Source organism: Arachis ipaensis, chromosome B7 (assembly GCF_059453495.1).
Source record: "Arachis ipaensis isolate K30076 ecotype BB chromosome B7, ASM5945349v1, whole genome shotgun sequence".
Classification (NCBI taxonomy): domain Eukaryota; kingdom Viridiplantae; phylum Streptophyta; class Magnoliopsida; order Fabales; family Fabaceae; genus Arachis; species Arachis ipaensis.
The window spans coordinates 39,098,352-39,111,412 of record NC_142442.1 but is presented as its reverse complement, the minus strand read 5'-3'; the positions used below and the strand labels follow the sequence as shown (position 1 = coordinate 39,111,412).

Here is a 13,061-nt window from a genome sequence, read left to right as displayed (position 1 = left end):
CGTGAAATATTTGAACGTGAATAGACTAAATTCCTATAGTGGTTCCTGATATTCACAATTTTCACCATTTTAGTCCCTCATATTTAAAAGGTTTAATTACTCTATTGGTCCCTATAGTTTCACCAAATTTTTAATTAGGTCCCTATACTTTTTTTCCTTTCAATTGGATCCCTACACTACTATAATTTTGTAATTAAGTCATTCCTAGTGTAAAAAATATTAGAGTTAACCGAATATTTATTCGCAAATTGAAGGTATTTATAATTAAAAACTTAATTAAATCTTTGACCGCATGCATTATGGTAAAAATATTATGTTAATTTTAACATTTTTAACATGAAAAGGACGTAATTACAAAATTAAAAGCAGTGTAGGGACCCAATTGAATGAAAAAAAAGTATAGGGACCTAATTAAAAATTTGGTGAAACTACAGGGACCAACAGAGTAATTAAACCTATTTAAAATTCACTATACTGGTCATTGAGATCCAACTCTAGATCCCATATTGGTCCCTGGACCCTTTTGGACATTGAGTCAACGAATGGAATCCTGAACTAGCTATGACTTGCCACATTAGACACATGGCTAATGACGTCGTTTTATTTTGGCACTTAAACAAGGTATAAAAATGCAAATGCCATATAAACTCTTCTCCATCTTCTCGTTTTTGTCTTGTTTAAGCATCAAAACAAAACGACGCTCTTTGACCCTGTATCTAGCATGAGAGCAAGTAGCTCTTCATTTGCTTACTTAGTACTAGAAAGAGTCCAGAAACTAATATGGTGTTCGGAGATAAATCTCATATACTAGAATAATAAATTTTAGATTAAAAAAACTAAAATAATAAAATTAAAATCGTAAATTTAAAAGACCACTTTAAAAATTTAGTCTACATAAATATCTTTATTCTTATTCGATTCTACTAATATTTAATTAGTTACAGCCTTATGGGCCTTTTTATTTAGATAGTTATTTTATCATGTAGATAGAATGGAATAGAGCATATGGAAGCAAGAGAACATGTTTCAGTTCTACTGTAAATAGCATACATTTTGTCTACCAACATTATTATCTAATACCACTAGTTGCTACCTGGTGCACCGAAGATTTTTCATGAACTTATTGGTTTTTTTAAAAAAATTAGCACTAATTTTGTTCCCTAGGCTATATATAAATATATAATGGATCCCGCTAGAGAGACAATAGACTATTTGTACAATGTGTACAATGGGTTATTGAGTTACAAAATGAACATTCCTCATATAATTTATAATAACCATCCGAGTACTAGGGATAATAAACATCTTCCTAAAAACTTAAACTAATCTTGGCGTTCACTAAGGATCAAACTCTTGACCTTTCAAATCTAGCGCTCTAATACCATGTCATGATACCACTCATCCCAGAAGTTTCAGCTGATAGAAAAAGGTAATACTAATGATTATATCTCTAATACTCCCTAAACCTCCATTATACACATTATACAAATATTTCATTGGTTCCTCATACTTTTTTATATATAATTGATTATCAATTTAAAATAACAGTTCAAAGGTACGTATAATTGATATTACACAAACTCTCTCTATGAGCTCTAAAACTTCCAACATCAAAACTGAAAAAAATGTCGTGAGAGAAACAAGATTTGGTGGCCAAGAGTACAAAAAAAAGTTAAAATGGGCGCCATTAAACAGGGAAAGAGATAATACTGTGGAGGTTTCACAGATTGACTGAAAAAGAAAAGGGAAAAGAGAATTAGAAAAGAAAAACTTCGAGGGAGGGAAGAGAATTAGAAAAGAAAAACTTCGAGAGGTTGCATTTGTTTAAGGACACAAAGACACAAAATCGCATTTGACAGAGGAGATATGGACAGAGATACTGAAATAGTGTATTTTGTGTCTGATACGTGAGTATCTTTTCTTTATTTTCTGTTTATTTTAAGTTAGAATTTAATGAGTTTTAATTTTATTATAGTGTTTGAAACCTCTTTAGATACTACTTTGAGTTACTTTGGTGTTTTAATCATTTCAAGTGAAGTTTGGATCAATTTGGCAGAGTTCGTGTGCAATAAAAGAAAAGAAAAATAAATTTGTCATGCTGGCGCTAAATACGGACCTAGGCGTTTAGTGCCAGCAAATCAGAAACGCAAGGAAGCTCTCTGCCCACTAGGGCGGCTTCGCGTTTAGCGCTAGCAAGCCAGAATTGAAAGGAGACTTTCTGCCCTCTAGGGCGCTAAACGCCAAATCTGAGTTTAGCGCCAACAACGTGGATCAAGCTTTATCAAAGGAGCATCTTTAGTTAGATCTAGCTTTTAATTGTTATATTTTATTTTATTTTAGTTATCTTTATTTACAAATAAAATCTTTTAGCTCTAAAATTTATGATTTCATTTTAGTTTCAAATAAAAAATTAGGTTAGATAAAAAAAGGAAAAATATTTAGCCCTTTAGGAGATTTTTTCTCTGACGAATTTCATTCTACAGTTTATACTCTTCAGAACCCTAGTTTTCTCTCTGAGTCATGAGCCACTAAACCTCTTTGGTTAAGGTTAGGTGTTCTGTTTATTTCCATGGATTAACAATATTATCATTCTATTTTAATTAATGTATTGATTCAATTTCAAGGATTACTTCCATTCTTCATCTTATGAATCTAGGTATATCAAAAGAATAACTCTTATTCTATATGAATTCTTGTTGATTCTTGGAAAATTTATCTCACTTGAATACTAGCTTGAAAGTAAACTCCTCCTAAATGGCTAATTACTTGGACTTAACGGGATACGTGATATATAATCCTCTTATATTTGGGTAGTTAGGATTTTTGTGGCTAATAAACTAAAATTGTACCTAACCCTCTAATCTATATTAAGTGACCAAGGACGGTTGATTAGGTTAGAGGAGACTAGATCACTAAGGAATTAGGGTTTAGTCAATTACAGTTTGCCATGAAATGAATCTTACATGATTAAAATAGTTGGTAAGAAAACTTAATTCTGAAGAATAAATAACTCTGAAATCTTAACTGTTTTCTCACATACGTTTCATACCAATTTCACTGGTTGCTTGCTTTACTCTCTAAAATTCTGTTTAATGCTTTTGAACCTCAAAACACTAATTTCTGTCTGCCTGACTAAGTAATTCATTCGACTATTGCTGCTCAGTCCATCAATCCTCGTGAAATTGACCCTCACTCACCTGAGGTATTACTTTGTATGACCCGGTGCAGTTGCCAGTTCAATTATGGACATTTTAATTCCGCACCAAATTTTTGGCGCCATTATCGGGGATTGACTGTGATTGACAACTAACCGTTGTCTGATTGCTTAGATTAGGCGCTCTTAGTTTTTAACTTTTATTCAATTTTATCCTTTAAATTTTCAAAAATTTAAGTTTTATTTTAATTATATTTTTTTTAATTTCTGAAATTAAGTTTGGTGTCCCCCTTAATAATCTTATTTTATTTTTTCTGATTAATTTTTTTCATTATTTTTGAATTTAGTGGTTTATTTTTCTTTGGTGATTTTCAAAATTTTTAGTGTTATTTGTTCAACTTATTTTATTTTATTTCTTTTACACAGGATATCTCATTGGGAATTCTCTTCACTCTGACGTAGAGATTTTCACTTTTTTTTTGCATTCTGTTGTTTATGAGTAGGAACAATAACAAATAATCTCTTCTAGACTTTGATCCTGAGATTGAGAGAGCCTTGAGGTGGCGTTTACAACAAGTTAGAGCTTATAAAGCCGGTGAGAGTCTCAGGGATAATTTCGAAAAAGAAGCTGAAGAGTCCATTATGGAGCTCAACAATAACTATAACAACCTCCCTTCACCCCTTCTAGAAACAAAATTAAATTCAAAATTTAAAAATCAGTTAGGAGATGGGTTTAGAATTTTGAAATATGGATAGGAATCTAGTAACCGCCCTCCGTTTGAATTTAAAATTATCCCAACCACCCTATCACCAAATGTATATAAATAGGGGTGCACCTATAGGTAGAAAATCACTTCTCTCAAATACTAATTCTCTCCCTTCTCTCTCTACAAAAATATATTCTGTATGCAAAACAAGAGGCAAGCTCATACGCAATAAAGAAGCGTTAGAAAAAGAGTAGGGAATTATATTTTTCTTACTTTTATGTTGGCATATAGTATGCTCTATTTTATTTCCTTTCATCCATGCATGGCTACCATCTTTCATGTGTCTTATGACATTAATTATCCTTTATTCTTCTCTTATCCACATTGATCATGATTATCTATTATGTCATTCATGCCCTCTTGATCCATTAATATTTATCCCATGTTTTTTCTATGTGCATTTGCATGACCTTTTATGCCATTACATTATTATTCCCTTAATGTTGAGAGTACATACCCCTTTATAATATTTTATTTAACATATCCTAATTTTACTATGTATATTTACATGACCCTTTATACTATTATATTATTACTATCCCTTTAATGTTGAGAGTACCTTCCCTTTTTTATGTCTTGTTAAATGTACCATATTCTATTATGTGCAACTAAATGACCTCTTATATCATTATGTTATTCTTACTCCTTTAATTTAAGGTCAAGGGTACATACTTTCTTATAATATTTTATTCAAGTATTTAATATACCACATTCTTACTATGTGCACTTAGATTATATTTTATACATTATATCATTAATATCTTCTTAGGGTCAAGAATACATATTTTCTTATAATTATTTTATTCAACTAATTAATATCTCCTATTTTATTACGTGGAATTATATTGACTTTTATACCATTGGATTAATAATATTTCTTTAAGTTAAGAGTACATGCCCTCTTATAACTATTTTATTCAACTATTTAAAATACCCTATTTTTTTATAATGTACATTTATATTATATTTTATACATCATATTATTAATATTCTTTTAGGATCGAGAGTACCTACTTTCTTATAACATCTTATTCAACATGCTCATTTTATCATGGTATATGTCCCCCCTTGCATGATCTATTCTTGCATGAACCTCTTCTTGTGTATGCCTAAACAACCCTATTTGTAAATTAAACTGAGGGAATGATCTTTCGGTAAGGGAAGGTGACCCCAAAGACAAGATATCGAGATGATCCCTCGGTAAGAGAGGGTGATCGATCGAGATGATCCTTCGGTAAGGGAAGGTGATCGCCAAAACGTTTGGGATAAGAACCTTCGGTAAAGGAAGGGGACTCCCACCTTTTATACCGGTTTGAGCTCAATACCTTCAATGAAAGTTATAAGTTAAGAAAGGAGAAAGTATAAATGAAAGTTTGATTTTTATCATGTTTTTTTTAGATTTATTTATGATTATGTCGATGTTACATAAGATGTTACCCTTCTATTTTTTTCTATGTTCTTTCTTTTTTATCTATATGTTTTACACTTTACAAGAGGTTCATATTACATGTCATATCGTACGATCCTTTTTTTAATCCCGCACGTGGGTTGGAAATAGATATGGAGGTGTTGCATAGTACTCCTACTGAGACTTTGAGTTCTCATCCCCTTTTCTTTTTCCATACTGTCTCCAGAGGAACATGGCACAGCGGATAGAGATGACGTAGTGCCCCCGAAGGTAACTTCTAAGTATGACCCCTCGAAGCACGGTAGTTACGACCACTACTACCGTGTTCCAAACTATCTACTTAGGTCGAGAGTTCGTGGAAAGAGAACCCAGTTGCCCGTCGAGTCTTAGTTCATCCCACACAACGGAACCGGATCTTTACTGCGCGAAAAGGTGTTGGAGGAAAACCAATGGTACCTCGATTCGTGAATAACTGAAGGGTCCTGATCAAGGATAGGATAGGACATAAGTATGGGAGCCTTTTCGACGAAATTAGTTAGAAATTAGCTAGGACGTATTAGTTCTTTTTCTTTTGTTATAATTACCTCTAAGCATTTTATTTTGAACCGTACTCATGGATAAGTTATTATTTCATATTTAATTCCATTGTTTTAGTGCTACTCGTTTTTCCTCTTTACGCGCACTTCCTCCTTCCTTGCATAACGATTAAGTTCATTCTCTTTCTCTATCGAGTGTGGCACCTTATTTAAAGACCTTCAAAGATAGGATTTAACTTAGGGTGTTACAATAATAACAATGCGGTTAATGCCAATGTTGTTAATCCTCCTAATATGCATGCACAACCCAGCAGATCACTTGACTCATATACTGCTCCTAACCCGGATTTCTATGGGAGTAGCATTGTTGTACCCCTGTTTCTCTTGTGTAGCAGAACTGCCAGTTTCACGGACTCCTGCAGGAAAGCCCAAACTTGTTTATTTCTAATTTTCTGCAGATCTGTGACATTGTGAAGACTAATGGAGCCCATCCGGATGTCTACAAGCTACTTCTCTTTCCATTTGCTGTACGAGACCAAGTTAAACAGTGGATTTACACTCAATCCAAGGAGAGCCTGGATACTTGGGATAAGGTGGTTAACAGGTTTCTGACCAAATTTTTTCCACCTCAGAGGTTGACTAAATTGAGGACGGATGTTCAGACCTTTAGGCAGAGAGAGGGTGAGTCTGTCTATGAAGTTTGAGAAAGGTACAAGTTGATATTCAGGAATTGTCCTCCTGATATGTTCTCAGACTAGATTCAGTTGCAAATATTTTATGATGAAGTTTCTGAAACCGCCAGAATGTCTTTGGATAATTATGCAGGAGGGTCACTCCACATGAAAAAGACCCCTGATGAAGTTATGGAGTTGATTGAGATGGTTGCTAATAATCAGTATTTATACTCTTTTGAGAAGACCTCTCTAAAAAAAGAAGTCATAGAATTAGCTGCCTTGGATGCTATTTTTGCTTCTATTGTTGTTACTATTAAATTTGCTTCTAAATTTGAAACTGGAACTATTTTTGTTTCTATTTTCTATTGTTATTGTTAACAAATGCTTCTAAATTTGTTGTGTTGGTGGTTGTTAGTGGTGGTATTGGTTTAAGGTGGGAGTAACGAATGAGAATTGGGGCAAAATGTGATGCGGTAAGGCAGTGAAAAGGTGCGGCAAGGGCTAGAAGCGTAAGGGATAGCAAGTGAAAAATGGGAGTTGTTATGGGTGGGGTGGTGGGTATGGTAAGAGAGAAGGATTTATGAGTAATTTTGTGAGCATTCTGAATATTTATAGATAGAAATGATAATTTTTTTTTATGTAAACAATTATGATAAAAACTAGTGTTTTTGTCCGTTATAAAATTACAGGAATATAAATCTTTTAAAATTATATCAGTTTTATTCTGATATTATAGATTATGACAAAAAAAATATTTATAAAATCAAACTATTTTTATAAAAAGGGTCGTAGAGGACAAAAATTTCTATCGGCTAAGAACATCAAGATCCCCGTAGATAAAAAAAATCAAATAATTAATTTTTTAATTATTATTTTTATGTGAAAGAATTTAATTTTTTACTAAGAATTAATTTTAACATTTATTATCTAAACCTTGAAAGAATTTAATATTTATACTTTTGTATTTGATTAGGTATTAAGTATGTTACAGAAATTAAAATAATTAATTTTCATACTTGTTATTTAAAAAAAATATTTTTTTTCTCTATCTATATAAAAAAATACAATTAGATATTAGTATAAAAAATTATATTAATAGTTATAAAATTAACTCATTTTTTTTAAATAATTGAATGTTGATTCTAATTATTAATCACAATATTAGTATTCTTTTTAAATTATATGTAACAAATACTTGAAGGAAAAAAAGTAAAAATATAGATTAAAAAGATAAGCAGTGAAAATTTAAAACTAAATAAAAAACTAAAAAAGTATGTATATAATAATAATATATTTTTTATGTGAATAATATTATAGGACATTTTTTAATTGTATTTAATTATAAATTTAATATTTTTTATGTTTCTATAAATTTATTTAAATTATATTATTTTATTAATTTTATTTTTGATAGAATAGAAATGTAGAGAAAGATAAAGGAGAGATTAAAGAAAAAAAAAAGATAAAGAAGCAGAGAATATGTTTGTTAATTTGAGAAAAATTTTATTTTAATTATAATGAAAGAATATCTCATAACATATTTTAGTTTATCAAATTAATAATATAAAATATAAATTATATATAAAATGAGAATGATTGAGAGAAATAAAAAAAAATTAAATAAGAGGATAAAAAAAAAATTTATTAATTTTAGAAAATATTTTATTTTAAATTTAATAAGAAAATATCATGCTATGTATTTTAGTTATTAAATTAATAATATAATATAATTATATTTTAATTTTAATTTTAATTGCAACTAAAAAATATCATATTACACATTTTGATTATTAAATTTATAATTAATTATTGATAATAATATTTAAGAAAAGTAAAATAGGTGAAAAAATAAGAGAAATAGAGAAAGGGAGAGAAAGAAGAGAATTCATTAATTTTAGAAAAAAAAAATTTGATTTCAATTGCAATGAAAAAATGATATGTAATACATTTTAGTCGTAAAATTAATAAAGTATAACAGATAAACTCATGGCATTCAAAATCGCTTCCCCTTTACTCTGGCCTTACATCGATACAAAGACTCAGAGAGGTGGGAATAAGCATGGTAATTCATAAAGGTCTACAAAACTTTAAACTAATAAACATGGTTTAAAAACTCTCTACAACATCAACAAGCTCTAGACTACTTTCCTTTTGCTTTCCCTTTCTTAGAACTTCCCTTTTTAAAAGACTTTTTCTGCGTTTTCAATTTGCTGTCCGTAGCTGAAGCCTTTGCTTTCTCAAACCTTCGTTTTTTCTCTTTTTTCACCGTGTGCATCGAGACCGCCTAGAATACAGAGGAAGTAAAATCGAGGACGAAAGAAACAGTTCATAAAGTTTGGTCAATATTGAAATTGAGGTCACTAGATAACTTGAAAGTTGAAAGTACCTTGTCAACGTTGAGTATATCATGGGAATGCTTTGACATAATTTTATTCAATATTTTTTCAGTTTGCTCCTTCTCCTGCGATCCTATCCCTTTTCCTTCCACAACTGGCAGGAACTAAGTTAAGAAAAAAGAAAGCAATGCCAATTAGCCAAATTACATGAATAAAAGAAACAGATCAATATTGTAAATAGCATTGGTTTGCAACCTTTCGATATTTTCCTTTATGCTGAGCAGGCTTTTCACCAGCCAACTTCTTGTCAAATTTGCCACCACTGGCTGTTGAAGTTGCTACAGTTCCAGCTATATTACCTAATTCATCCTTAGTTACTTTCTTAGGTGCTGCCTGTGTTCCTGTTATAGGCAAAGCTGTAGCAGCCAATTGAACATGGCTGCATAGGAATTTATTCAGTCCTCATAACAAGAGAAAACATTGGGGGAATTGTGCACAACGGTAAGATAAAAATAAGTAAAAAAAAATATGAAAGTAAAGAAAATGTGCCGTTAAAAATACATCACACAACAGAGGACCGAGACAATGCAATCAAATTTAGTTATGATTAATTACAGCAGTTAGACCAACTGTTAACAATACGGTGCAATGAACAAGCAAAATTTATTTTAGATCAAGTAGCAAAGTATATTAGTACTAGTTGAACAAGGATTAACAAAGAAATTGTACTTATTTGGGTTTTGTAATTCAAGCAGAATAAAACTTTTACTCTGCAAAACAGAAAGTGACAACCACTATAAGTCCAGAAGGGGAGCCAACAGGCAAAGGACAAGCAATGAATATCAATATTGTATTTTTGACAAAGCAGCCAAATGACACATGAAATAAATCCTCAAACCAAAGTACCTAACTACTAACTAACTAACAACAATAACTAGTAGTAGTAGTAGTACTGTAGTAGTAGTAGTAAGAGGGTGAGAAAAGGCAAGAGATAAAATAAAAACCTTGGCAGAGCACCAAATTTGGCAGCTTGTTTCAAGTTCTGCAGTCTGTTATTCTCCTGTTTTTCAACTCTTTTCTTCTTGTTTTCCTTTCTTTTGGCAAAAGGGTCCTCTTCTGGATCTGCAAAATTTTCCTTATTAATTAATATACATCATCATTATCATTATAGCTTTTATTAACGCACAGAATTGTATACACCAACTAGCGAAAATTAGATTCATGCACCCTTTGCGCACACATGAGAAGATAGAATACAAAAAATATCCAAAGAAGATTATGACATCACTGGAACCATTGATGTATATAAACTTCACAATGTCTAACTAGCATGATCCACATTATCTCACACCAGAAATCATGCCAAAAACACAAAGTATGACAATGAGATCTTTCAAATTTTAAAGGCCTAACTGATGGATACTAAATCAGATAAATTCACAACTTCTTCTCTAAAAGCAAAGCTTAGGCTGCGTTTGGTTAGTGTCTTTTAGACACATAGACACATACACAAATACACAAAGATACATAGACATAAAGATACACAAATTCTGTAATATGTTTGGTAATAATGTACAAGACACACATGTATAAATCAAATGTCAATTTCCCCCCTCTGTGTCTTATGCATTGATAATTTCAAAAATAATTACAGATAAAAAGGTCAAATTTTGTATTCTATGCATTGTGTCTCCGTATCTCAGCTTCAAGGAGGAACACTAAATACATGTATTTTGTGTGTATCTTGTACCACCGTGTCTATCCAAATCTGTGTCTCAACAAACAAACGATGAACATGTACCACCATGTCTAACAATTAGTGTCTATTTCTCAACAAACAAACACAGCCTTATATAATCAAAGCTGTCTAAGGTAACTTAAATTGTTCATTTCAGTTTTAAATCTTCCTTCCTCAGAAGAACCAACCGTGATCTAAATCAGACTTTTCTTTTAGTTTCTTCAAACATTTATCCTAATCTCAAACTTAAAAGATGTAACAGTTGTGTAAGCATCCAAAATTCACTCCACTAGACTTGGCCACTTAGATAAAAAAAAAAAAAATCAAAACAGTAACTGCAAATTTCATTTAAATAAAGATTCCTTCAAAGGGACAAAGGGCAAAGGATGGCTCAATAATTTTACCATCATTGGGTTTTGCCTCAATAATAGGCACAGCATCTTCATCATTCGCACGATCGTATCCATATGTACGTTTCCAGGTTCCAGTTTGTTCGTCATATGCAATTTTGTCTTTCTTTCGCTTCTGTATTCCTGAGAGAATAGCACACAACATAGTCAGTAAAAAAAATTTAAAGACAAACCCAAACCCCAAACAGGACTACATAAACATAAGTATTAAGGTCACACAATGTAATCAAACTCTCGAATCACCTAAACACCAATTTACACAAACTTGAAATATAAAACTTCAAACTCACTAACTTGATTTTTAAGCATAATATGAGCTTAATTAAAAGAGCCATAAAGCACAAACCTTTCTTTTTGGCAAATTGCTCCCACTTGGTAGGAGGTTTGGGCTTAGGCAGCTGCAAAACACAGTATTACAAAACTCCATGAGCAAATAAATAACTTCAAGGATTAATAATTAAATTAGGGTTTTAATAACAAGTACTTTAAAGGCAAACGCTAAGAAATCAGGAGTGCTAAACTTTTCCGTCGAAAATTTAAAAAATTAGGGGTCCCAATCGATTAAAATAAGTTAAAGTTTAACAATTTTCTACTTCTAGTATCAACCTAATCACTAATCTCTAAACCCTAGAACCGTTAAATGAATAGACATAATACCAATAATTAATTATAATCAACAGAATAGAATGAAAAGAGAGTGAAGAAGTAAAGAGGAGTATACCGGTTTCTGTCTGGGCAATTTGGTGAGTGGGGGAGGCAACTTGACGAGGGGACCGTCGACGTCTTCGGTGGAAGGCAAGGTGAAGAGGGAATCGGCGATGGCTTGAACCAACTCAGTGCCTTTCTGGAGACACTGGCTGATTAGGTCTTCCCTTGAAGGAGTAGGGTCAGAAGGAAACACGTGATGAAGGTCCGTGGCCATAAGATGGCCCAGGTCAACCTCCAAGTGCTTCGGTTCTTGATTCTCTACCTCCATCTCTCTATCGATCTATCTATGGAGGGGAAGGAAACAGCGCCGCCGTCACTGTCACGTGTGCTGAGGGAGTGTAATACGTAGAAGAGGAAAAATGAGAACCAAAAGGAAGAAGATTAAGGACAGGGAAGTGGTGCGGCTACTACTACCGTCCAACTTTGTCATTAGGGTTTTCTTCATGGATGTTAGTTGAAAAATGGAATTTATTGTTAATTTTAAAAGTTAGATTAATAATTAAAAATAATAAATTTTATTGAATTTTAATTTTTTTTTTTTTTTTACAGAATTTGGCTTAAATTTTTACTTTGTTAAATTATTTTTCAAATTTTGTTAAAGAGGAGTGTCAGGCCAGCAATTTTTTTGCCATTATTAACTTAATATTTTTAATAGTGTGAAATTTTATTTAATAATATAAAATTATTTTTTTTTATTAATTAAGTATTGATTAAATTTTAATCAAAGTGTTGAGTCTTAATTTTTTTTTATTAAACATTATTTAAATTCAAATAAAATATTTTTTTAATTTTTAATATTTGATTTTTTTTAATGGCAAGGCCGTTTTTTATAGAAACACTTCAATGACATTTTGTTCAATATTCAACAGGTAGTGTAGAGAGGGGTATCTCAAAACCCATTGTCTTTCTTCTTGATTCATTCTCATTTTAGGTGTGTTTCGATTATAATAAATCCCTACATTTAAGTTATAACCTTTATCAAATATTTTAAATTTATGCGCACAAGTTTTTTTATTTTTTTTAGGGTTAAATACTGAAATCGTCCCTAAGGTCTGGGCTGAAAATCAAAATCGTCCTCGGCCTTTTTTCGTTATTAAAATCATCTTCAACGTTACAAAACGTTATAAAATCATCCTTTTCCACTTCAATTTTATTTTTTTTACCATATTACCCTTCATTATTAATAAAAATAATTTAAAATAATATTAAAAAAATTAAAACAACCCCCCCAAACTCCCACCCCTCAACCCTCCGCCCTCCGTCCTCCCCCCGCCTCCTCCCTCAGCCCACTCCCGCACCCCCACCCCTCAACCCTCCCCCTCCGCCCTCC

The 13,061-nt window shown here is 31.7% G+C and overlaps 1 protein-coding gene across 1 annotated transcript; it reads right to left on the bottom strand.

The window, feature by feature from the left end:
* Positions 1–8,431: 8,431 nt before the first annotated feature.
* Positions 8,432–12,174, bottom strand: LOC107609429 (ribosome biogenesis regulatory protein (RRS1) family protein). Its single transcript, XM_016311410.3, has 7 exons — positions 11,745–12,174; positions 11,370–11,421; positions 11,018–11,146; positions 9,880–9,997; positions 9,131–9,314; positions 8,926–9,039; positions 8,432–8,823 (listed from the first exon to the last, which is right to left on the bottom strand). Exons 1-7 carry the CDS (start codon positions 11,997–11,999, stop codon positions 8,680–8,682), a joined length of 996 nt encoding a protein of 331 aa, XP_016166896.1. The 5' UTR covers positions 12,000–12,174; the 3' UTR covers positions 8,432–8,679.
* Positions 12,175–13,061: the final 887 nt, after the last annotated feature.

Coding starts and splice junctions, on each gene's coding strand:
- LOC107609429 (XM_016311410.3), bottom strand. CDS start 11,999: ATGGAGGTAGAGAATCAAGAACCGAAGCACTTGGAGGTTGACCTGGGC. Junction 11,147..11,369: donor GCAATTTGCCAAAAAGAAAG/GTTTGTGCTTTA, acceptor CTATTCTCTCAG/GAATACAGAAGCGAAAGAAA. Junction 9,998..11,017: donor TGAGGCAAAACCCAATGATG/GTAAAATTATTG, acceptor AAAATTTTGCAG/ATCCAGAAGAGGACCCTTTT.